General features: G+C 38.9%; 1 protein-coding gene across 12 annotated transcripts in view; it reads left to right on the forward strand.

Annotated features, from left to right (window-relative positions):
• The window catches only part of LOC127452720 (myocyte-specific enhancer factor 2D-like), an 86,372-nt gene that overhangs the window by 40,316 nt on the left and 18,972 nt on the right, over positions 1 to 27,084 (forward strand). For 7 of the 12 annotated variants that reach the window (XM_051718365.1, XM_051718364.1, XM_051718368.1 and 4 more), the window contains 5 exons: positions 4,931 to 5,134; positions 14,270 to 14,407; positions 21,220 to 21,427; positions 22,935 to 22,991; positions 26,262 to 26,440. In XM_051718365.1, the coding sequence (XP_051574325.1) occupies positions 4,931 to 5,134; positions 14,270 to 14,407; positions 21,220 to 21,427; positions 22,935 to 22,991; positions 26,262 to 26,440 (786 nt within the window). Of the gene's footprint in view, positions 1 to 4,930; positions 5,135 to 14,043; positions 14,179 to 14,269; positions 14,408 to 21,219; positions 21,428 to 22,934; positions 22,992 to 26,261; positions 26,441 to 27,084 lie in introns of all 12 variants that reach the window. The other 5 variants (XM_051718367.1, XM_051718376.1, XM_051718374.1 and 2 more) reach the window with 2 other exon arrangements.

A 27,084-nucleotide genomic window follows, 5' to 3' on the forward strand; every position in this document is an offset into this window, starting at 1 on the left:
CAAGTAATTGTCACGTATTAGATGGAAACGATGTCTAGCGACGTCATTGGCTGTAGTGAAAGTCCTAGGAATTCAAACGAGTGCAGTCGCACGATATCATACGAATTAGCCAAATTTAGAAAGGTCGTAAGAATCCTGACGATTTTGTGTTCTCTGTAGTGTTATACATACTCAAAGCACTATAGATTCACTAATTGCACATTTGTGTAATTCCAAATATGCTTGGCCGCTAAAAGTTACTTTTAAGTTGGGAGAAAAAAAATAGATATGTTATAGTATTGCGATATTTTTCCTCACGATATTCTATCGATATTGATGTGCCAAAATATATATTATTTACATTTATTGAACTTCTACAACTGTCCCTTAGATGCCGCAGTTATTATGCTTTACCTCTGAGACAGAACAGAACGCTTCTGACATCACCTGCAGGAGACCTGTCGCGATTATTAAATAACCGTCTGATCGTGGTTATTTTGATCTAACTGCAGTTATTTGAGACAACTGCGATTATTGGGCATTCTAATTCCAATCACATTTTAATGTCCAAATAAGGGAATTTTAAGCAAATATATTCTATTCTTAAAGCTGAAGTGTGTAATCTGTCACGGTCCTGTCACTCTGTCAGTCTAGGTTTTTGTGTGACAGGACCGTGGCATCATCATCCCATGTCTGTCTTTGTGTGAGTGCACGGTTTCGGTTGATTTCCCTGCCGTGCGCTCTTCGGTCTGTCTTGTTTCATGTCTGGAGCATGGTGTCTGGATCCTGACTCCCCTGTCTGGTTCGGTTTCGGTCTGTGTCAGGATCCAGACACTCGTGTTCCATGTCTTGTCTCGTATTGGTGTGAGTGCATTGCGCTTGTCACCTTGGCCAGATGCACTCAACAGCGTCAATAATCTGTTCTGTCTCTCGGGGTCGCGAGCTGTCTTCACGTTGTGCTGAGATTCAGTCACATCGGTCTGAGGTGTCGGGTGTGTGTGTGGCCGAACTCTTGCACAGGTGTCCTGTCTCGTTTTGTTGCCTGTTGCGTGCATCGCGTGGCATTCACATCACGATGTATGCTCAGACTTTTAGTGTGAGAATGTGTGCCGTTGCTTTATTTGGCGTTGCTACGCATTCTCTCGTCTGTTCTGTCGGTTGGCATGATCGTATATTGCCTTATTGTCTAGGCGATGTGCGCTCAAGCCATTCGGGTGTTTGGTTGTTGAGTGAGAGCACGTGGCTTTGTTTTGTTTCTGTATCGCCATGTGTATCTCTGTCTTGCATCATTCCCTGCCTCCTTGTTTGCCCGTTATTAATTTATCTGTTTCACCTGCCCTGTTTGTTAACCTGTTGAATTGTCTCCCTATTTTAGTCTCCTCGTGTGTGCTGTCCAGTGCCAGTTCGTCTTGTATGTTCCAGTCGGTCTTGTCTTTTGGTTGATTCCAATTTGTTCGTGTTTATGTACATTCCTTGGTTCCTGTTTCGGTCTGGTCAGTCCTGTTTCCCGTTTTCTCCGCACCAGCCTGGATTACCTTTTTCCCCTACGGGTTGTTTATGTTTGTTTTTTCCCCCTTGTGGGAGTTTATGTTGGATTTTGCCTTTATTTTGTGTATAAATAAATTCCCTGTTTTCAACTCTGCACTTGGGTCCTGAGCCTCTGTCATTCTCTGCATCGTGACAGTAATCTGCCATATTTTAAGTATTTTAAATATTTTGATATTTAAAACATAATTTTTCATGTCATTCATACATGTTTAAAGCCTTAAAAGGAAATCACATATCCCTGTTTTATTATTTGATTTATATATTTCATGTGTAAAAATGACTTCTTAAGGTGTATGAAGCACACATGCAGAAAAAAGCACACCTTGAGAAATATGAACATTTATATGACAATTAATCGTGAAAGCCCTTAAAGAGACAATTAATTTTCATAACCCTAAAACAGATAATTAATCGTCATAATCGCAATTATTTGTTTGACAATTAATCACCAGCCAAATTTCATAATCGTGACAGCCCTAACCCAGAGCATGAAAAAGTTGCTGACAGCATGAGCGTGTTGGAGACTATTCAAAATCCACCATCCTCTTTCAAATCCATAGTTTGGCAACATTTTGGTTTGGGAAAAAAAAACTTAATATAACTATATTATTGTTAACAATAATAACAACAATAATAATATATTACAAATTAGAATAATATTTAAATTGATTGAGTAATGTTACATCCTATCACAAATAAAGCGAACACAAAACAGATCCAATAAAGAATCCACAGACTTTTTTTTCATCTTCACAGATAAATGGTTTACATTCAAATTATTTGAGGCATTTTTATATTTATTTAATAATACATTTGGTGATTAGGCAACAGATTTCTGTTTTCCTATAAATAAGTATGAAAAACAGTGAGTAAAATATGACAAATATCGCGAAATATATCGCAGTTTTAAATCGCAATACATCAAAAATAAAGATCCGCAATAATATCATATCGTGACCTAGATATTGATATAATATTGTATCGCCAGTTACCTTGTGATTCCCACCTCTACTACTGAAATCTAAAGTAACCTCATAACACCATGGCTTTTGTAGAGTAGACAGAAGAGTGGAGGAGAGCATTTCTCTTCCTTCATGACTTCCTTCACCACCAAAATAAAAGCTTCCACCAAAACAAAGGCCCACATAGCTGTGCCGCATTCAGATTAAGAAAATATTACATAAATATGGGACTGTTACATAATTATGATGATAATAATAATAATAATAATAATAAATGTTGTTGTTGTTGTTGTTAATATTTTACAAAAATATATTTCCATAATCATTTCTTAATAATAAATGATTATTATTGTCCAAATCATTCAGCCCTACCTTTAACCACAATTGTCACATGTAAATTGTGTCAGTAAAATACACTCGCTGTTTCATATGAGTCATCCTCTCCCTCCTCTGTGTAAGGATTAGGGCTGGGCTATATATAACATATTTATGATATATTCAATATCATTTTAGTGGTGAACTAAACTATTAATTTCTGCTTGTTATTTATGAAACAAGTAGTTTTATAAAGAATATTTACCTAATCATATTCCACATTTTTGACCCACATGCATTTTAGGAGGGAAATCTAGCTATATGGTTTAAGTAGATATTTACTGTATTTTACTTATTGTATTTAAGATTTTGAATTTACTTGAAGTGGCTGTTTGATTCCTTTGAATAAAAAAATAAGCTATTTCAGAGTAAATACATAAATATTAATGTATAATGTAGGCTGAAAAATATTGCATTTTGTTTTGTTTGTTGTTGTTTATTTTAGCTATAATGTCTAGCCCTAGAATTAGCCCGAAGTTCTGCTCACCTCTTTCCCTGCTAATTTTTAAGACACTAGAGAGGTGAAAGAGGGATATGTGAAATGTTTTTCTGGTCACAATGGAGGTGTTAGAGTTGTGCTGATGTGTGTAGTCGCTTTCTAACTCGACCAGGTGTTCCTACTCAACTTGCTTCACTGTGTCAGCGCTCTTTTCCTCTCTCAGGTGTGCCTGACTAACCATATTTTCAACAAAGTTACACAAAAGTCTTTTATGGACTTTGTCTGACCCAGATTTGGCCTAATCATGCACTAAATATCATTTTTTAATTGAGCTTTTCCTCTGGAAATTATCTGGCTTTCCAAGTCTTGGCCTTTTGACCTCCCTGTGATGTAAAGCAGTTATTCTGGCAATTAAAGAATGCAGCAGTGAGAGAAGGGCACCTGAACTACAGCAAAAAACATGCTCTGTGTATTTGCTGCATCAAAATGTCTTTAATTACGGTCTGTAGGAGAGGTGTAAAAGCACAGTGAAATCCAGCACTCTCATAGAGAGATGACAGCAACTGAGAGATTGCATTCGAATCCGTGGGTGCCGTAAAGGTCAGTAGGTAAGCATTCGGCCCTGAGGTTAATTGGATTGAGAGAGGAACGGTGAGAAGCCAAGTTGGTTTCTTTACCTCCTGCCTCTTAACATTCTTCACAGTGATAAAGTTGTGTTCTCTTGTTGCCAGTGGTTACCTGCAGTTTCTATTTTTGATGGCAATTACATTGCTGGTGTTTATCCTGGTGCTGGTGTGGAGAGAGAGGGAACATCAGCTCACTGATTGTTGAGGTAGAGAAGATTCTTTCACCTAATGGAAAAGGGCTTTATTTACTGAGATGAAATCACCGTCTGCTTGCACTGTTGAGCTCTTTAGGTTAAGGAGTCTTGGGTTTGAAAAGAAAACTTTCTGTCTGTAAACTCAATGTGTCTTTAGGTGACACTCGTAGCAGCAGGGAGCTGAAAGAAAATGTGATGGAAAGAAAGTCATCTTGTTTTTTATTTTGAGTAAGCATCATCTTAATGTGTTACTTAAAAAAGCATCTTGGTGTCTCAAAATTATTTGTATTAGTTGAAAAATTGTGCCCTGTAACTATTGCCCCTATATCTACACGATATCACTTTAACACCACCCCCCCCAAAGGGGCCTTTTACACCAAGTGTTAAAAAACTAAATTTTATTCAGAACAACCTTCTGTTATTATTGCTTTTCACACAAATTATGTTGCTCTATCAATAGACAATAAAAATAAATCAATTGTTTTGACCTTTATACATTGTTTGACCAGAAAAAAATCTACATTTCCTTAAGGGGTGCCTTTACACCCATTGTACCATACTGTAGTTGTCTCTGTTTTTTATTTTTTTTATTTTGGCAGATTATGCTAAATAGCCTTTAAGTGACCACCTACAATATGCGATTTATGAAGCTTATATGACTGTGCTATGATAAAGACATATGATGTCCCAATCACAATTGTCACCAACTGTAACATCTGCTGTGGAAATTGTCACAGTCTATGTCATATTCTCACACCTCTCTGTCTTTCCCTGTCCAACAACTTGGCTTTCTCTCTCTCTACACAGGTGACCTTCACCAAACGGAAGTTTGGTCTGATGAAGAAGGCTTACGAGCTCAGTGTGTTGTGTGACTGCGAGATTGCCCTCATTATTTTCAATCACTCAAACAAGCTCTTCCAGTATGCCAGCACTGACATGGACAAAGTGCTGCTCAAATACACGGAGTACAACGAGCCGCACGAAAGCAGGACCAACGCAGACATCATTGAGGTAATACAGACACAGATGCTGAGACACAGATGCATACAGACATACAAGACTAAGCCTCGTTGCAAAAGTTGCTTAGAAAATTTAGTTCTGAGAAGAGCTTGATTTGTTTGCAGATGCCACTTTGAATGTCATTGTAATAGATACAAAATATCAACAGAAATTTTTAAGTGTGACTTAAGTGTCCATAAGTGCCCAAATACTTTTTAGGGCCAGTGTAAACCATGGTACTGAATGGTTGTACCATAAATGCACTACACAAATTCTTCAAGATATGGCAAGGCTATGCTAGGCTAAACATCCAGCCATAATAGTGTATGTGAGTGAGAGAGATGTGTTTGTGTGTGTCTCGAGCAGCCTGTAGGGTGGTTTCAGAGACTCTCTGGGTCTCTATACGCTGCTGGCTAACTGCCTGGACGATGGTGGGACAGGAGAGGTAGGGACATCTGCACCTTCTACCTCCTCCTGCCTTTGGCCAGAGACGGAAAGTGACTTAAACACAAACCCACACATAGTGCCCATCCGGTTCCCGTCCCGTCCAGCACAAGATGGCGACTGTGTGTGCGTGGCATGTTGTTCTGTGGTGCATAATGTCAGTGCCAGCCGAAGAGTATCTTAGATAACACACCTTGAAAGCTGCTTGAATCAAAGCTTTTTGATACATTTTTGATTTTGCTAAGGATTTTTTATGACATTTCAAACAGTTTCAGTGGTGTCATGTGACATGCTCTAAAGTGGCTCTTTGTTAAAAAATCAAGTGGCTCGCAGGGTGTCTAACCATTCACCAACACATGATTGTTTCAAACTTTCTAGAGATCATTTTCCAACAGAAAGTGTGGGTGTGATTGCAAAGCTTGAAGTCATTGACACTGTTTTGATTTCCTTTCTCCCAAATTTGTCGTACAGCCTACTCCTTGTGAACAAGGTTTGAAATGAACACCCGCCAAATGCGGATTTTTCATGCAGAGTATTTTGCTGATGTACCAGCCACTCTGGAAGGCGACCTGTAAGACTTCTCGGAGTGATATATTACAAGAAATTAGACACAAAGGTGCGTGTTTGATGAAATGTGATTCTATTTTTAAGAACAGATGAAAGAAAATCCGCCGATGCGCGACTGATTTTATATGTGCGCAGTGAGCTCCGCTGTTCACGAGTGAAATGAAAGCGCTTCTCCTAGACACGCACATGCATAGAGTTCTGGGACTCTAAGAGACACAAGACACGTTCACCTTGAACCTAAAATTGAGTTCTATTTTCTTTTCTTTAGGCAGCATAAACTGTATTACCAAAACGCAATACAAACACATTCAATAAGAACGCACATTTGGCAGCATTTTTTTGGGAACACAAGGGAATTTATTAGGCTTATATATTATGATGATTATTATAATTATCTTTACATTTATAATTGTCTTTAGTTCTTAATTTGCACTTGTTGCCGCGTACTAATACTTGCGTAATGGCAAATGGAGCCGTTGGAGTCAGTAAATGTTTGGATTTGGGGAGGTTTATATATAAGATTTTTTTAATCACTTTGTTATTTTAATTGCTTTTTCGTTTTGTTTAAAGTGCAATTTGAATTTAGAAATGTCTTTTGTTTAAGTTTTTCGTGTTTCAATAACTTTATTAAATTTTTAAAGCAAAATCAACAAAGCAAAAATATTCACCGACCTTGGGGGTTGACCATATCGTGATATTTTAAATGCGATTATCATTAAAATCTTTTTTACATATTGCCCAGCCCAATAGGAAAGTTACATTTTTCATGAACAATTGTAAAATGAAGTAATTTTATGGAGACACGCACAAACATGTGTACTCAGTTCCATATTGTAACATGTTACCTATTAATTTTTGCATATTTGTTTGTTTTTGAGTAGTCTATGGGCAATATAAACATTTTATTTTATTGAAAAACGTTGTTTTTGAAAATAGTAAATTGTTCGTTTGTGGTATGGCTCTTTCGAAAAAATGCATCAAACGCTAAAAATTTACAAATTGACTCCTTAGTGAAAAAAGGTTCCTGACCCCTGCTCTAATTAATGTAAAATGCAGTTTTATTTGTGTTTTAAACTATTTTAAAGCAGTTTTTATCATACTGAAATAAAAAATAAAATGACATGTCAGCTGCCCCTGAACAATCGCAAAGCCTGTCTAGTGCTTAGGAAAAAAGTGTTCCTTCATAAAGAGCATTTGTTTAATTTTTCATGGTTAAATGGTAATTTTCACACACTTTTAAAGTGTCATCAGAGAGTGAATACTTCAGTAGTGTCAGAGGAGTGTGTGATGGTGAGAAACTGAGTGTATATGTGTGTGTGAGTGTGTTTTGCAGAAGCCCCCAGTGGTAGATGCACATGTTTCGTGTTGGGTGCAGCTGCAGAAATCTTTTAAGAGAGAAAGAGAGAGTGTGTGTGTGTGTGTGTGTGTGTGTCAGTGTGCGTGCATACACTGTGGTGAGGGCGTTGGGCTGCTGTGGGCCACATCAGCTTAAGCCTGACTGGGCTGCTTTGTGTATGAGTGTGTGTATAAATGCTGAAGGCTATCTCATGTAATATTGAGAGGCAGCATGACAGTAGAGGCAGACCCAGTGCTTGTTTCCCAGCATTTGGCTTGATAAGAGATGTCTTTGTGGGCAGTACCACTCAGATCACCCTTCCTGTGCCTTTTATACCCATTGATCTTCTCCCCTCGACCAATCAACATGGGTCATCAAGTACAGATGCATGAAAATTTTTGACCGCTTCGTAGGTTTTCTGTATCTCCCCAGCAGATGCAAACGCTAACCCAGAGTCCGAAACCCAGTATACTGCCTACGATGGCAGCATTTTAAGGCATCGTAGTCTTCACAGAAAAGGCAACTCAGGAATGCATTCCAATGAACTCGAAAAAAAATAAAAAATAAAATCCAAGATGGCAGAAAAGTCGAGAGGAATGTTGATCATAATTATATTTCTTTAAATACTAAGATGGATCATTTCGAAAATTCAATTATCAGTTTAAATCTAAATTAATTATTTTACCCAATATTTGTGTCTGCTGTGTACTATTATGCATCTTAGTTTCGCATCTTAAGGCTAATTTATACTTACTGGGTGAACAGGCTTCTTTTAGTTCACCTAAATGCACTGATGTTTTTGTTCTCGGCTTCTTTAGTTCTTTCAGGAGAAGAAAAATGGCTTCTTCAATTGTATAAATTAGGCTTTAGAGCATCACATCTTTATTGAAATCAAATGTGAGTCTCTAATGTGCTTAACACATGAGAATGTGAGCATTCCAAACTAGATAGGTGAAGTTTGTTAAGACAAACTTTGATATTGCCATCTGAAAGTTTAAACTAGTCTTAAAAGTGAGAAGTTTGATGGTAATAAAGACATTACGGTAAGACAAACAGCTAACTAGCTAGATAGTCAGACAGACAAACAGACTGTCAGTTATATAGATAGATATATCGATAAAGAGATTATGTTTGTCAAGCCAACATAAAAAGTCACTGGCAGTATGATGTTCCATAATAGTTCAGATGTAAGCAGCAAGGCAGTTCACTTGGTTTTGCAACAGAGCCATAAATAGAGAGACAAACAAGAAGAGAAAGAAAGAAAAAGTAAGTTAGATTTGCAGTGTATAAATTATAAACTGGCGCTGCACACATTCACCCAGAGACAAACCCTCGTTCACCCTATAGCTCACTATACACACACACACACACACACACACACACATTTAGGCAGTCATGCTTTCACAGTAATGCATGACTTAACAGACGCATATGTATGCACACGGCCTCTCTTCTCTTTTGCTGTATCTCTCTCTCACTTTGCTCTCATCTCCTCACTCCCCCAGTGTTTCACGTGCCTAGTGTGAGTGTGTTTGTGTGTGTGTGTGTGTGTGTTTATGGGGGCTGCCTGCTTCTTCTGCCAGAGCTTGTTAATCTGCTTGACTGCAGATCCCAATCAGGAGAGAGACAGAGAGAGGGAGAAAGAGAGACATGGAGAGAGGAAGGGGGAAAATAAAAGAGACACTTTTTAGTGAGAGCGAGATGAAATGTGGGTGTTCAAGGATGAAGATCTCTAGATATGGAGGGACAGAAGAAGTTGGGATTGAGAAGAGGATGTGAAAAAGATGAAGGTTGCCACTTTCATAAGCAGTTTAGCTGAAGAGGCTGTAGGGACTTAAATACAATGCAAAATCAAAATTGACCTTATTTACTTAATTATTAATAAATGTCCCTGGTTTTATTGTGCACAATTCATCTGTGCATGTTCTGTTAACACTGGGTCTGTTCCAAAACCTAGTGAGCATCCTCCGGTGGCAGTATTTTAAGACATATAGGCGCTCTCCCGATGCAAAGGCTTTTCCAAAAAGTAGATATCTTAATTATGCTGCCTCCTAGGACATCTTGTTTTGGCCAAATTCTAAGGCTTGTATCCTTCCCCGGGTAGGCAATCCCAGAATGCACCTCAGATGGCGGACAAAGCGAGAGAAATTTAGATTATAAATATACTTATAATCCATTCAATACTGAAAACTAACGATAAATAACAGTTTAATATGAAATTACGACTGTTTTGCCCAAAATGTGTGTGTACTGTGCGTATTTATGATCCTTAAATGATTGCGTCATTTCTCTTGCATCACCTATATTAAAATCCATTGAGCGTCGGGTGCCCCGTGCACTGCGCATGAGGAGCACTATTTGAAAGATGCATGGAGCTGCTGCCTATGTAGAGCATTCCAAAACAGTCTCTTATGAGGCGTAATTTCAGTAAGGATGCTGCCATAAAAGACAGCTGCCTATGTAGGCAGGAGACAGCAAGGTAGCTCACTAAATTTTGGAACAGACCCACTGTGTCCTAACCAAATTCTCTGTAATAAAGCTACAAGTGATAAAAGCTCTCTTCCATGTAGCCTAAATCTTGAGTTTTGTTCTAACCGATTGAGACAAGCGACAAGCCATTTCGTCGATCACTTGGTTTCTGTTTTCTGTTTTTTGTGTCATGCTGCGTTGCCGCACCCATAGTGAAATCTCATTGTTCAAAAATCAGGCGCCACAAAATTTTACGTTAAACATTAATTATCTACTGTTTTGTATTCATTGTGGACACAGACATGTTAAAGGGTTAGTTCACACAAAAATGAACATTCTCTCATCCATTACTCACCCTCATGCCATCCCAGTTGTGTATGATTTTCTTTCATCTGCTGAACACAAATGAAGACAACACAGATATCTCATATCATACACCATGTGCATAGAGAACAAATGAGTGGCCACTCTTTGCTATTAATTTAATTGCAGTAGCCATCAGTTTATTTATTAAAGTTGCTTTTCTACACCATTCAAAATAATAGATGGCAGTCATGGAATTAACCCACAATACAAAAAACGTATAATTTCTATGCACAAAGAGGTTTTAAATGAAAAATAAATGCACAATACTGGAGAAAAGCATCAGTGCTTTTTTGGAACACTAACACATAGCCCAGTTTTATAAAATTATTTTTTAGCTTACTTTTGAAAAAATGCCAGCAAAATTCCTTGTATTAAATTAAATTATCAAACGAATAAAGCATTAAATTAAAAATAAATAAATTACCAAACGAAAAAAACAAAAAATATACACTTAACAAAACAAATAATACACTTTACCATTAAGTACCAATAATATCGTCGTTTCTTTTCAAGTGTTCAAATGAGTGCAAACTCTTAAACTCTCTCTTTAAGAGATGTGAAAGCCTCGTGCACTGGACACCAGCTAAACACTTCTAGATATTGAGTTGATACACTCCAGCTTATTCTCTCAGATCCGCCTCCACATTGGGCTGAGCCGTGGGCTGTCAGCCCAGATCAGCTGCTAAAAGGACTTCATTAGCCTTATGTATGAGTTGTAGTCAGGCTGGCCTGATAATGGCAGACATGCGGCCTTTAAAGGAGGAATGGTGACGGAGGGATGAGGAGTGGAGGGTGCACAGGGGCCTTAATCTGTCAGATGGGTATCTGGACGCTAGCGTGTGTATAAGCCGGCAGGCTGCTGTGAAGTGGAGGCTTTAAGCATGTTTTCAAGGGATGGCCGGGGGGGTTGCAGGCTTCTACGCTTTACATGGTGCAAATGGGAGGTGACATTACATTCTGCCTGAATAGACATCAGCGCACACTGCCACACACTCATGAGAGAAAAGAGGGAGAGAGAGAATGTGTACATAGCAGGGCCACAACCACTATAAACATTAAGATGGACATGTCTCACCTAATATTTATATTAGAGGTCCTTAATTATGCTTGTTTGTTTTTTTTGGTTTTGTTTTTTCAATTGCCAAATTTTTAAAGGAATAGTTCACCCAAAAATAAAAAAGCCCCCTCCCCAAATCTTTTTGCTGCATCCTTGTTACTTAAGAAGTGGGAATATGATTAGAAGATTCAGGGTACAGGATGGAGAGAGGAGGGGAATAGAGGACAGGAATGAGTCAGCTCTGTAAGTGGAAGGACAGTATTACTGGATTTGAAAAGGAGAATTAGGGAGAGCATTATGGGACACAAAAACAGCAAGAAGGTGTGGACATTGGTGAATAGACAAGAAATGAGCACTGAAGAACATCACAAACAAATGGAAATGAGTTAAAAGAAGAAATTAAGTAAAGGTGGAGGGGTAAATCTGTTGAAATAATGTAAAGACAGGAAAAGGAAGCTAAAGAGAGGGAGCGTTCAGGAGGACAGAGGGTTGCAGGGGGAGGGGCGCTACAGAACGAGGTTAGCCAGTCAGAGGCAGCGGAGCTCTGCAGGGGAATCTTCCCTTGGCAACACAAGCAAGCACCCGCCCCATAAAAGAGAGACAGCAGGCAGAGAAATACAGGGACAGGTGAACAGATGGAGCAGACTCAGAGACAAGCTGATCAGCTGACCCACTTCTCTCTCTCTCTCTCTCTCTCTCTCTCTCTCTCTGTGTGTGTGCGCGCGCTCATGAGTGTGTCATGTAAACTGTGAGGGGAGCTTGTTCAAATGCTTGGGAATGTAATTCTTTTCATCTGTCATTCTTGCATCAAATCATCACCCAAATCTATGAATTGTCAATGGTGCTTGCTAAGGCAACTCGTCCCACACTGTTTGTGCGACAGACAGGATTCAATACAAGTTAGGCCCATTCAATAACATTTGCAGTATAATGTTCATACCAAAAAAATTATTTTAACTCATCCATCGTTTATTTAAAGTAAAAGTAAAAATCATGGTTACAGTAAGGCACTTACAATAAAATTGAATGGGGCCAGTCCATAAAAGCTAAAATACACATTGTTTCAAATGTATGGCCTCAAGACGTAAACGTACATGTTAGCATTACTTTAGTCTAATAGAGTCACTTAAAATCCTTATCTGTGTAAAGTTACATCCTATACCGGGATTATAGGGTTCATTGTCATGACAACAAAGTTGAAAAATTGGATATAACTTTACACAGATAAGGTTAGCAAGTGATTGTATCACACTAAAATCATGTTAACATAATGTTTACCTCTTGTGCCTATACCTTTGAAACGGTGTGTATTTTAACATTTATGGATGGGCCCCATTCACTTCCATTGTCAATTCCTTGCTGTAACCATGATTTTTGCTGCTTCTTTTTTTTAAAAGGAGGGATGAGTAGAAATTATTTTTAAATGCTTTAAATACTGTTAATTGAGCTTAACTTATATTAAACCTGGAACTTTCCTTTAAATTATATGGCTTGTTGTGGAGAGATGTGCTGTTACTTTTGTAAGAGATCAGACTTACAATTTTTGCTTGGCGAATGAGAAAATGAGGACAAAATCTCATAGACTTACATTGAAAGAGGGACCTGTGACATATCTAGGGACCAGAAATCATAGACTTGGGGGTAACCTCTTTCAAATTGTGCCAGTAAACAACCACCCAGAACATGCTAACAACCGCTGAGCAATGTGTTAAAACCACTCAGAACACTTTAGCAACAATGTAGCAACATCCTCGTACAGACAAACACCACTTACATTTTCTTCAGAAAATATTCTAATTTACATAATTGTAATTGTATAAGTGTTAATTGTCAACCTTTGAGACAGTGTTGATCTTTATTGCTTTGGATTGGTTTGTTCTGTGCTATACAAATCTCTTATGTCAGTATGACCTCTGTGAGAAGGGAGAAAGCTGTGCTGAAAATGTTTTTTCTGCTTGGTCTCGATACCCCCCACAAAGCTGCTTAGAGAAAAGCTTGTTTGGTAAATCAAGGACCCAAGCTGTTTTCAAGCCGAAACAGACGGACTGAGATTCAAACCCAAAACTCTCTTATTAGCCTCTTCTAACTTATTTCCAGTTCATGGTTGTCTGTGGGCTGCACAGTCTCATCGTGTTCAAAGTCATGGTGTAAAATTGAATTTTACGTCTTCACACCCTCATAAAATATTTTGCTGATGTACATTGTTATGGAGATCTTGATTTATGTGCCACACATTACACTGTAGGTTTAAAGGTGCACTCAGTATTTTTTTTTTATTTTTTTTAATCTCATTAAAATATTTAATTCCTAAAGAAATGAATAGTACTTTTGAAAAATGTTAGTACTTTTAAAATCATGTACCCTCATGGGGGCTGCCATGTTGAGATTTCATGACTAGTCGAACACAACTCATTTTATTTTAATAACCCCCCCTATTATCAGACACCTTAGCACATTGAATACAAAATATAGTATTCATCCAGAACCGAAAATGATTGCTTTAACATGATGCTGTATCCACACAGCTAGGTGTAAGTATAAAGTCCAAGAAAACTGCAATATCGGCCATCGCAACATGAACAAAAATTACTGAGTGCACCTTTAATAAATCAGTGCTGCATTTTATTGTTTCTAAATGTGAAATGTGCTCCTCTTTCTTTCTTCTGTTTTCAACACATTAAGACATTGAGAAAGAAAGGCTTTAACGGTTGCAACAGTCCAGAGCCCGACGGGGACGATTCAATCGACCAAAGTCCATTACAGGAGGACAAATATCGCAAGAGCGAGGAGCTGGACATCCTCTTCAAACGCTACGGAGTGAGTATTGTTCTTGAACTAAACATTCTAACCTCCCTCCTTCTCTTTCTTTCTCTCCCTCTCTCCTGTCCTCTGTGGGCAATAAACAAAGGCTCTGAACAAGAAAGAGCACCGGGATTCAGAGAGTCCGGACCCTGAGGAGCCGTTCTCCCTCACGCCTCACACAGAAGAGAAGTACAAAAAGATAGACGAGGAGTTTGATAAAATGATGCAGAGCTATAGGCTATCAGTGAGTACCCGTGTGAAGAGGCCTGCTGTCGGCCCAACAACCAACTCACACAGCCTGCTGTCGGCCCGGCAACCAACTCACAGAGCACCCAGCAGCCATCTCTCACCCCCATCCCCTCCCCACCACCCCAAATCCCCTCTGAATGTGTGTGCTTGGGCAAGGAGAGGGCAGTCGGAGGCGAGAGGGCGATGAGTGGGCTGTATCGCTTTGATCCTTACAATCCAGTTTTTTTTAAACGTTGGTGAAGCGATGTGGCTTTGATTTATTGCCGTCTTCATTCTGCGTGCTGTTGTTTCGTGTTTTCTTTGACTGATGCTTGTATCGAGTTTGCCAGGAATAGACTTCTGACTCATCTGGGTCCTGTTACAGGCATTGGTGAAGATGATTTTCATTAAGGCACTGTCAAGAATGCTTTATGCATGAACACTGCATGAGAAATCCTCTTTCAGGAGGTAGAGGCACAAAAAACATGTAGCTCACTTTCTCTATATAGTGTGTGGCCGAGTTTGATATAGCCTATTGCTTACATTGTGATTATGATTCAACATGATGTGAGCAGCAAAGATTGGTTCCTTCCATCTCTAGCATTTTCCTTCCTCTGTAATTCTAATGGAAAATTCTCAAAATAAAGTCCCTCCACACAATCCACACAATCAAATTAACTTTGACTTCTTAATGACTTCTTAAAAATGTGGTGGTCATGGTCTGGGTAGCTGAAAAAAAAGTGATCCACTGAAGTAGAATTTCTTTTTAGAACGAGTACCGATACCGATTTTTTTTATGTTTACATGTCTGATATGTTTATTTAGTTGCACATTTCCCTGTCTAGTAAGCTAGTCAAAATGCATCTCATCATGGAGTTATAACACTTCCCAGAGTGTGATTACATGGATGATGATTAATGGTGAAAACAAAGTAAATGTTACAGTATACTGTGTGTTAATGTAATGTTGAGAGTTTTGCACAAGTGGATTTTGTTTAAAGCTCTGGCTGCATAAGGTGACTGAATTAACACTGTTAATCTCAATTAGTTCCTTATGTGAAAACTGCTGAGCGCACAATAGTGTAATGCCATTTTAGGCACTATTCTTTATGCACCCACCGAATGGCTTCATTTATTGGTAGATTTGATATAATAAAAAAACAATAACCGATTAAGAAGTAACGTGTAAATATCAGTTAAAAATATTGGTAAAACCGATCCTTATCCATTGTGAATATTCAGTGTAGCTGTGTATGAAGCACCGCCCACACAGAGGTCACTGCCGAACCAAGCAATTTCCTTTTGGTCAATAGACCTTATTCACAACAGCGCCATCTTTAATTTTTAATAGTAATGACAACGAGGCTGTGAGGGATAGATGGACGGTCTCTTCAACGGAATGTACTGCGGTTTAAAGTGTTTTTGGATCATTCCGCGGACAAAACATTTGAAAAATATCTTTCTAAGAACATTCAGTAGACAAAAAACTCCAGACGACTTGAGTTGTGGAAAATCAGATGTGATCAAGGAGCTTTATACAGCTTTATACTAGGGCTGCACAATTAATCGAAAAACTAATCGCGATTAGATTAGTCTCGCCACCAAAGGGCTCACTGAACGCAGTGAGTAACTTGGTCAATTTAAATCGGCTGTTAATAAGTTTGTAAATTGAATATGTCATATTATTTACTGTATGTGGACTAATAATTTAAGAAGTAATTTAGCAATCATTTTATTTATTTTATACCATAGATATCCATTTAAAATCAGTTTTATTTGGCCTAACATTAACAAACATTATTACAATATTTAATGCTTAAAAGATGCTTAAAAGAAACTGGAGTGCAGCTCATATCCACCATTGAAATCTGCTACTTTGCTTACTTTGTGACGTCACGGTAATTTAATATTTTAATTGACATTAATAATCGCGATTACAATATCAAGGGCAATAATCGACAATTATGATTTTTGCTATAATCGTGCAGCCCTACTTTATACCATTCGTGCCACTGAAGAGATGGTAAGTCTATCCCTCACAGCCTCGTTTTCATTCCCATTAAAAATCATAGATGGCACTACTGTGAATAAGGTCTATGCAGCGAATTGGCCTGTCAAAGTTCACCAAAATTGAACTCTTCGCCACCAGAATCCATCACGTGAAATTCACGATCGCACGGATTCCCATTGAGATGACTGTATTTCGCTCGCTGAATTTTGCCATGCAATGGTAAATGTAACCATGCTTTTAAGCCACTTTTTGTAATGTCTGTTCAATGATTTAAATGTATTGGCTCACATTTCTCATCAAATGGCAAATATTTGGCAATTATTGACCAGCATTATATAATTTTTAAACAGTTGAACGCCATCGTTAAAATATACTTGAAAACACTGGATGATTCCCCATTTTCAAATCCAGATAGAATGTGCTATAAAATTCTAAGGGGACTATATTGTGGAAAGATTTTTGGAAGGTATATGCTAAAAACGTTGCGTCATTTTATGAAGGGGCAGTTTTCCTCTCTCACCCCCTCTCACTCTCGACCCGGCGCACCATTCACGGGCCATAGCACAAACAGAGACATACAGCACCTCTCTTGTTCTCTACCACATAATCCCAGCATGAGTGCCTGAGGAAGCAGTGCTAAAACCTTAATCCCTCTCACTGGGGACGCCCAGCGACGTGTACTACGAGCTCTACTTAACAGGCTGGAAATTGATCAGTTCAGGACTTTTGTGATATTCACTACTAACTGTCTCACTTGGCCATGGGTACCTCAGTGGATTCTGTGAAGGGAATTTTATTTTTAAATAAATAAATAAATACATTTTAGATGTGCTCTTCATTCTGATTAATGCGTTTAAAACATTTCAACTTGGCACATAAATAATTCTATTTCAATATATTAATATAGTATAAATAATTGTGATAGTTCAGTGTTGTAAAAACCTAGCTAAATCTAGTGAGTAAATTGACCTTGAAAGATCCTTTCTTGTGCTTACCTTGATCTGCTGAATGCTCCAGTCAGGATCATTTCTGAGTAACATTACAGGCATTTAGAGAATGATTTGACTTCATGAGTGTTCATACATTACTTCTAAACTCCTCCCACAAGCACACGCATATTATTAGCCAATCAAAATAATTCACTCCGAGATAATGGGCAACTAAAAGGGCCTATTTTTTCCCGTAACCAGTCAGTTTTTCTCACTTCACCATTAACTCTGCCTCGACAGTCTTGTACAGTTTACCCTGTGGCAGTTGTCTATCACTTGGCCGTGTGTCTAGACTGAGATTATCTTGAATCAGTTGTACTTATCTTGAGTTGAATGCACAGTCAGATGTTCCAGAGATTCTGGCTGAGAATTCAGAGAGCAGCCCACTAGATTTCTTTTGTTGGACTGTATGTATTAGAGACGATTTCTTTAGGTTTAACACAGTGCTGTTTGGTGCTGTGTGCTCCATATTTTAAACCAGCTGTTCACCTCACACAAATAACTGACCCCTGTCCTCTGCCCTCCCCTCCCCTCCCCTCACCCTGCCTGGCCTGCGTGCAGCGCTGTAACTTAGTTGCTGTCTCTTCCACAGGCTCAGCCAGTATTATGCTATGCTACAGTACATAGATAGCTGGATTTCAAGATTTGCAATGGAGTCAGACGGAGGTGCTTTCGCAATCTAAATCCTGTTTATCCAACATTTTAAATAGATACGCAATAATGAAAGAATACAAGGAAAAATATTGCCATTTTTTTTAAAGGAATATTCTGTGTCATACACAAATTAAGCTCTGTTGACAGCATCTGTGGTATGAAAATGATAACTTGCACCTCAGTTTGTAAAATCGAGCAAAAAACCATGCTGACAGAAATGCATTTATAATAGATGCCTGTGGGACAACCATTGTATATTTCCCCCTTTCAAACTGAGGTATGAGTTGAAATTATTAATGGGAAAATTATGTTGTCATTTCCTCACCCTCATATTGTTCCTGACCAATATGACTTTCTTCCATGGAACATAAAAAGAGGTGTTAGGAACAGTCTTAGTCACCATTCACTGTTATTGCACCTATATGCATACAGTGAAAGCGAATGGTGACTGAAGCTGAACATTCCGCGTCTCCTTTTGTGTTCCACGCATGAAAATCATATGGGTTTGGAACCACATGAGGGTGAGTAAATGATAACAGAATTTTCATTTTGGGTTAACATCTCCTAAACTTGTAATTAACATGGAATATTCCTTTGAATAAGGCTTTGTTAGCATCCCTAGTGAGATACCACTGTTTAGATTGTACAGTCTTCTGGGACTGTATAAAATGAAATGTTTATGGAAGAGACCGTCCCACATTGTGCTGGTAAAACAAAGCTGTTGGAGACTAAAACGCAACAAGCTACTCTGAGGGAGTTTAGGGACCTTAATCTGTGCATTTCAAACTTAATTTTTCTGCTGAAGCACAAAAAGAGAGATTGAGAGTTGAGAGTTGACAGAGAGAGGCTAGAGGAGAAAGGGAGAAGTACAGAGAAACAGAAAGATTCTATCAAACTGGGTCCCACTCAGAACACAAGAGGCCTAGTGTGGCCCACATTCTAATTTTAGAGACCCTGGTTTTGCTGAGGATCATGGGAAAATGGGTCTCCGTCAGAGCATCTGGACAGTTTGAGTCCACTGACTGCCGAAGTTGGCTAATTGCGCTTCAAAAAGCACAAGAACAAAGATGGGCTGACTCAGGAGTTGTCAAGGCCATATACCCGTTGTTTGAAACACCTGAGCCTACCATGCGCTTTAGGTTATTCCCTAGGGCCATATTAATAGTTTAAGGGCAAATGTCATAGATCATAATTGAGTTTCCTGGGCTACAAAAATTACTGGCCCATTATCTTAAGATTAGGGCTGTCGATTTAACATGTTACTTAAGTGCGATTAATTATGTAAAAAATAACGCGTTAAAAAAATTTACGCAATTAATCATGTCCATTGACACATATGTAAATTCCATAATAAAAGTATGGATTTTTCTGCCATATGAGCAAATCAAGCTTTAAGTACAGGTGTTTTTACAAGCCGCGTCAATTGTTGGCAGTGCGCCTCAACAAATCTTAGCGCAGCCACAGAATGAGAACCTACTCTTGAGATGCGATTTTCAAAGTTTCCACTACATTTAACATGACACAGCATCCTAAAAATTTGCCATTTATGACACTGAATAGCAGTGAGACACTCTAAATTCATACATCTGACATGTAAAGAGATGTTACTGGCTGGCTGGTGGGAAGTAAAACTTACCCACAGGGCTCGGGCATGCTCCATTTGAATTGTTGAGGACACTTCCAAGATGAGCGTGATGTGTCCGTCTCAAGCACATGTACTGTACATAGAGCGACAATTATAAATAGCAGAGACAGAACGCAAGAACGTGTACTGTGAGAACCTGACACATTGACAAACTCAGTGCAAAACAGATTGCTGTCAACTGTAGGCTGAGAATTAAGCAATATATTGAGTTCTTAAGACACTTTTTGTATTGTCTAATCAGTGCTTTTTCATCTACCTCAATAATGCTATTTTTATTTATTTATTTCAAACTGAATTTCTGTCCATATTATATATTTATAATAGGCCCTACATATTATATTTATAAACATTTGAATAATTGTGCACTATTTATAGCAAATAATAATTGTATGCAATTAACTGCATGTAATGTAATTAATTCGATAAAAATTGTAAATTGTAAATCCAGATGGAATTTGATGTACAGTACATTACCAGTCAAAAGTTTCGACACAACTACTTGTTTTTAAATATTTATTTCAAATGTTATAATTATAATGACATCATCAAAACTATGAAATAACACAAATTGAAGTATGAGAATTATAGAGTGACCAAATATGTTAAACAAATCATAACTATCTTATGCTTTAATTTCTTGAAAGTAGTCATGCTTTACCTAGTCTTAGATAATAGCTCTACCCACAATGTGTATTCTCTTAAACATCTTCATGAGGAATCCAACTGGAATTATTTTTATACCGTATTGAAGGAGTTCCCATGTATGCTGTTCACTTGTAAGCTACTTTTCCTTTACTACCTGGTACAACTCATCCATTTTAGAAAAAAAATTCTGTTGTTAATGTAAGTGCATTTTATGCCCAAAACATTCCAAAAAAAAGTTTACGCATGAACTTTTAGATTAAAATGTTTTTGAGATCATTAGAAACAAAGCCAGCTGTGTCCAAACTTTTGATTGGTAGTGTACATAGCAGGGCGCCTCTCAAACTGTTTTATTCCTTTGTTTCCAACATGGGTTAATTTAACATCTGAAATCATCTCAAATGTATCATACAACAGTGGCACCTTATTGTTTTTAAATCCTCTGAAATTAACTCTGCACTTCTACTCTTGGCTTCACATGCTCTGCTTTTGAGATGTTTGCACAATTCACTGCATGATATTATAACCAGAGTGTGTTTAAAATTGCAGTGGGCATTTGTGTGTGAGTGGATGTTGTTCACGCAAAAATAAAAATTCTGTCATTTACTCACCCTCCTCATTCCAAACCCTTTTCTTTCTTTTGTGGAACACAAAAAGAGATGTTGGGCAGAATGACTGACAGCCTCAGTCACCATTCACTTTCATTGTATCTTTTTGTCATTCTGCCTAACATCTCCTTTTGTGTTCCATGGAAGAAAGAAAGTGATACTGGTTTACTGGTTATGAATTTTCATTTCTGGGTGAACAATTCCTTTACTGTACATGCAGATTTTTGTGAGTGTGTGCAGTGACACGGCTAACTGTTTCTGTCTATCTGTGCTTTGTCAGTCCACAGTGCCACCACCCACTTTCTCCATGCCAGTCACAGTTCCGGTGTCCAACCAGAGTCTTCTGCCATTCAGCAATCCCAGCAGCCTCGTCACCACTTCCTTCGTCACCTCCACTCTCACAGACCCGCGTCTGCTGTCGCCACAGCAACCACAGCTCCAGAGGAACACAGTGTCTCCGGGCTTGCCACAGAGACCTGCCAGTGCAGGTGAGAGAGCAAACCACTGGGGCTGGGTACCAGTAAGCACAACAGGAAAGAGGAGATGGCAACTCATGTTGTGTTCATGTGGTTGTAATGTTGCCCTGTGGGTGTTGGATTACCAAGAGCAGCTGTCTCTGAAGCACACCACTGATTTATACTTTGCTGTGAATCAAATTGGCTGTCTGGAGTGGTTGCATAATGTACTGATAGTTTATAACTCAAGAAGTTCTGGCCTCAGACAATCCTGTGAAGTCTTCTGTTCAGTTTTGGATCTATTGAAAGTTCAGGTTTCCCACAGTTATGGAAAACCTGGAAATATCAGGAAATTTACATACTGTCATTGCAAGTATGTAAAATGGAAAAGTCATGGAAATTTCCATTGTTCACGTGTAACTGCCACAGTGTTTCATTGGGTGTCAAATGTTACTAGCTAATATGGGACTAGTTAACAATAGGACACAGAGTTGTCTTCCTCGAATGAGGAAAGCTGAATTGTTCATTAAGCCACATTTAATTTTCAAGAAACATTTTTTGTCTCATTGGAGACAATTATACAGTAATTTAATCATTTATCATCTGACTTATCATTCAAAGGATCAGAACAAGAGGTAAACCTTTTACTGATTAATCAGTGCCAATAGTTGCTTTTTGGAACTATCGGTTATCTGCAAAAATATATGCAGATAGTTCCAGAGTTTTTTATTTTTTATTCCTTCGCATTCCTCTGTAGCCAGTGCTGGAGGAACATACAGGTAAAGAACGGCTTAATTCAACAGCGGTTTGATATTTAATAAATAATATACAAGTTTAATATTCCTCATTAAACCTCATCTGGTGAATATAAAATATTATATTATATAAAATATGAAATAAAAGATCATAAGTCCTAGTGACTTCTTGATCCAGTAATCTCAAATGACTGGAAAAGTCATGGAAATCTTTGGTCAAAAATTGTGGGAGCTTGGAAAACTGTTTGCGTGTTAATGCTGAGTCACATTGGAATTGAAGTGTGTGCACCCTAATGCTTCCCAGAAAACTGCTTAATCATAGAACACTGCACCAAACCAAGGGTTTTAAACTTTGTCAGCAAGGCACGGCTATAAAAGAAAACAACTGCCTGATGGGAAAAGTTGAAAAATTGTCAAGTTGGCTCGTACATGCACAATTTTACTGAACATCTTCAGTAAACTTCAGTATGACAAACTGATGTAAAGTTATGTTTGCAGGCATGAAATCAGAGACCCTTCCCTTAAAATCCAGTCACAAGTGGTCACTGGAGATGCATTTGACACACGTGTTCATGCCAAGTGTAAACGGCAATCTGTTTTGCCTGACCGCTTGTGATTAGATCACCTGACAGATCTTAATGGTGCCATTTTCTTTATATTTGTTCTCGAATTCAAAGACTTTGTGTTCACTGTCAGATTTGTTATTGACATTAGATCTAAATTTGCAGTCTGTAGTCTAGACTCAAGGATTGCTCTTGCTCGAAGCCACTCTGTCCTTTTTCCAGGTGCTCTTCTGGGAGGTGACCTCAACAATTCAAATGGAGCATGCCCGAGCCCTGTGGGTAAGTCTTTCTTCCCACCAGTCAGATGGCCCCAGTAACACCTCTTCATTTCCACCAAATCCTCTGAATAATACATTAGTCTGAGTCAAACTGCCTAAAATCGAAAGGCACTCTAAAGACCTCCAGAGTGGAGCGAGTTTATTTCAGTCTCCTCTGATAAGATAAGATCTGATCGGTCTATGATTCTGAGAATGACAACAGCTCCATGAAGCTTTTCCAGACTCTGACACAAGAATTTAAAAAAGTGTGTGATCAGAAAGGCTTGTGGATGGCACTCTAGCTAACGGACATCCACCGTACACTGACACACCTGTTAGCTTGTGACAGCTGAGGCTCACACTGTGCTCTCCAAGCATGCCTGTAAACACCCTCATGGGACCATAAATGGTATGGGTCACCACCATCCACTTCAATGTCCCTACTCTCATTTTTCAGTTACTTTCTTTATCTTTCCTGTTTTCCTCTTTTTCTTGTCCATTTCTGTTCCCTGCATACTTGTCTTCCCATCCTCTTCCCTTCTCAGCTGTTCTTCATATCTCACTCGTGACATTCTGAATTCCCAGCTCAAATCAGCACGCTCCGTCCTCCCCCCTCTCCCTGTCACACTCCCCTCTCTTCTGCCAGCCAATCTTGACAGTCCCTGACAGCTGTAGGTTCCCCTGCCTCTGATCTTCAAAGAGCACATGTGTCTCAGGGACATTTTAAGTGGGCATTTAAACATTTAATCATTGAAGAGGTTGATGGCTCTTGTGGAGTCACTCAGTATGTTTACATGCACTTTAAAAGTTTGGTTTCAGTTAGACTAAAACAATAATTTGTCTTTTTAAAATGTCATGTAAAATGTCATATAAACGCAGTCCAATTTTTGTGAAGTCCTAGACCTAGATAATGTGATTGTAGCTCAGTTTCTTCCAGCATGTTTACACATTAATCAGGTCACAATTTGACTCAGCATTGTGTACAAGCTCCGAAAGAGAGAAGTGATGTGCAACATGTATTTAACACTTACTCAGTTGACATCCTTCTTTCAAATATTTGATTACGCATTGCTTCATGTATATTCAGATAGACAGATGAACACTGTAATTCGAGTATGCAAAAGCAACCCACTGTGGAGTGATTCTAACTGCATGAATGCATTTTCTTAGCGGATGTTTACATAAGATACTTTTAACAACAGCTAGACGTAGTGCAAAAGAGTGCAGGCATCTCGAGGTGCATACTTAAAAGTTGGACTATATTTAACTTGACACGTTTTCTTAAAAACACAACACTCGTTTTGGGATGCTCAAATAACAGCGCGAAATGTGATGCAACAGCCAGAGACGTTCATCTGAATATTGTATGGTGGTGCTTTAAAGGGTATGAATTTTCAGACACAACTTTTCCAAGAGGGTTTTACCATGCAAACTGTTTAGTGGCTGCAGCATGCTAATTTAAGCAGCACCATTAAAAATATCAAAACCAAATACAGATACAAGAAACAATTTACATAAATTACTCAGCCTCACTAATGAACTAGTCAGTTATCGGACGACTGGTTGCCCATTGTGAGCAATCCCTTTTGTATATGTAGAGTTAATGAAAGGTTATCCCAAGAGACTTTCTTAGCTCTTACCAAACTGTTTTCCCTGTCCATTACCACTCTTTGTTTCTTATTCTCTCTCTTCATCCGTTGCCCCTCCCTTCCCTCCATTCTCAGCTGTTGCTCAGGGAATGTCAGCATTGACGTCATGTAGCATTCCTACCATTCCCATGAGAGGGAAGGACAGAGAACGAGAGGACGAGAGAATTGGACAGAGATGGAAAGAAAAAGGCAAATAGGTCTTTGAAGTGGAGATTAATTGAGACCAGGAGCATTCAACCAACTCTCACACACTTATTTACTAACATAAACGGCACACTCACATGTACATATACTCCTACCCACTATATTTACCAGCATACTCTCTGACACAAGCATGTAAGATATAAATACTGCCCCCCCCCGAAAAGCAGACAGAACTTAAAGCTGTTTCCTAGGGCACAGAACAGCTGAGCACGTCTCTTCTCTGTGCCAAGGAATTGCAGCTCCCCTTGCAATCTCTTTCCATTCAGAGCTGCTGACGCAGTCATTGCTCTCACACACACACACGTCTTGCAGAGCAACACACAGTTGTTGTTACCCTGTTACTGGAGCTCAGATAGGATAAAATATCAAACTGCAAAAATATCTCCAGTCTGAAGCTCATAAAGGGTTCATTAATGGTGTGAGCACCCTTAACATATGATGTACTAATGAAATTTGTTTCATTTTGGTGTAGGTTAAATGGTGCTAGGACTGCCAAGGTTGTGGGTTCGATTCCCAGGGAATGCACAAACTGAAAAAATTACGCTTCTGATACAAGCGTCTGCCAAATGCAGAAATGTAAATCTATGTTTCGTTTTTAAAATGTCAACATACAGAAATTTTAGAAGCAGTTCAGTGGAAAAAGATTTAAAATAGAATTTCTAAAAATATTTGCAGCATAATTATTTGGGATATTTCTGTTCAGCTCAGACATCAGAATGTTGCCAGAGCACTCATAAGTGACGTGTGTTGGGCTGAGAATATAATGTTATTCAATTCCAGAATGTGGGAAAACATTGGGAAAGTCCCCCCCCCCACCTCTCTCTCTCACACACAGATCACACAGATACTCTTCCTTCCTCTGAAAACACTGCCCTTGATTTTGGCTACTTACCAGATCAGGCATTACAATCACTGTTGCGTCATAAAACAAAACGGAGCAAAAAAAATTAAATAACAAAGCTGGAAAAGAGCCGAGGAACAGGATAAACTGGTGTCAGGCAGACTGATCCGTTCCGTGTGTGCGTCTGCTTATGCGTGTGTTTGCGCACAAGCTACATTTCCTCCCAAACAGGAATGTGGTTCTCCAAGCCTAAAAAACAGTCACTATTAATCCTCCAATTACAACATTATAAGAGTTATAATCCCAAAAAAACAGAGGATTTGGTTTGAAACACAAAGTGTTGATAAATACATCTGCCAGGGCGAGGGAGACGCTAATAGAATTATTTTCGCTGGTGGACAATTATTGTGTTTTTCCTATAAACACAAATTATAGAAAACAGCAAATATAATCACACTGGTGTATCTGAACATGTGATTGTGCTCAAATGATAAAGAATATGAGTGAGGTCTTTCTCTGTAAATAAATACCAGCTCTATGTTGACATCTCTCTCTCTTTCTCTTTGCCTTTTCCTCCTTTTTCTTTCTCTTTCTGTAGCTAACGGTTATGTCAGTGCCAGGGCCTCACCAGGACTCCTCTCAGTCTCCAACGGCAACAGCATGGGGAAAGTAGTCCCGGCTAAGTCTCCCCCTCCACCCAGCGCTCAGATGGTGAACAGTCGTAAGCCGGACCTTCGGGTCATCACCTCCCAGAGCAGCAAAGGCATCATGCAGCTGGTGAGCACTTCCACATTGCACTACAAGAGCCTGACTAGGCCAAAACCACCATCTAATCTCAACGATGTACCGTATTAAAACATACTGACAACATTTCAGGTCAAATTTTAAACCATTCCAATGAAAATACAGAGAACTTGCTACAATCTTTCAGATTTTATGATGATATAAAATTAGCTGATTGTAATATATTGTTAACAATGCCTTTATTGGGCCTGGGTAGCTCAGCAAGTAAAGAGGCTGACTACCACACCTGGAGTCGCAAGTTCGAATCCAGGGCTTGCTGAGTGACTCAGTCAGGCTTCCTAAGCGACCAATTGGCCCGGTTGCTAGGGTGGGTAGTCACGTTGGGTTAACCTCTTCGTGGTTGCTATAATGTGGTACTCGCTCTCGGTGGTGTGCATGGTGAGTTGTGCATGGATGCCGTGGTGAATAGTGTGAAACCTCCACACGCGCTAGGTCTCCGCGGTAACGCGCTCAACAAGCCACGTAATAAGATGCACGGATTGACTGTCTCAGATGTCATTAGCATCTAAAAATAAAAATATCATTAGCACAGTATTTAAACTATAATACCAGTGGTGTAGCCAGAAACAAGGCTCTGGGTGTGCCAAGGGAAAATTGGTTGTGCAAGAACTAAAGCA

This window comes from Myxocyprinus asiaticus, chromosome 15 (genome assembly GCF_019703515.2).
Source record: "Myxocyprinus asiaticus isolate MX2 ecotype Aquarium Trade chromosome 15, UBuf_Myxa_2, whole genome shotgun sequence".
NCBI lineage: Eukaryota > Metazoa > Chordata > Actinopteri > Cypriniformes > Catostomidae > Myxocyprinus > Myxocyprinus asiaticus.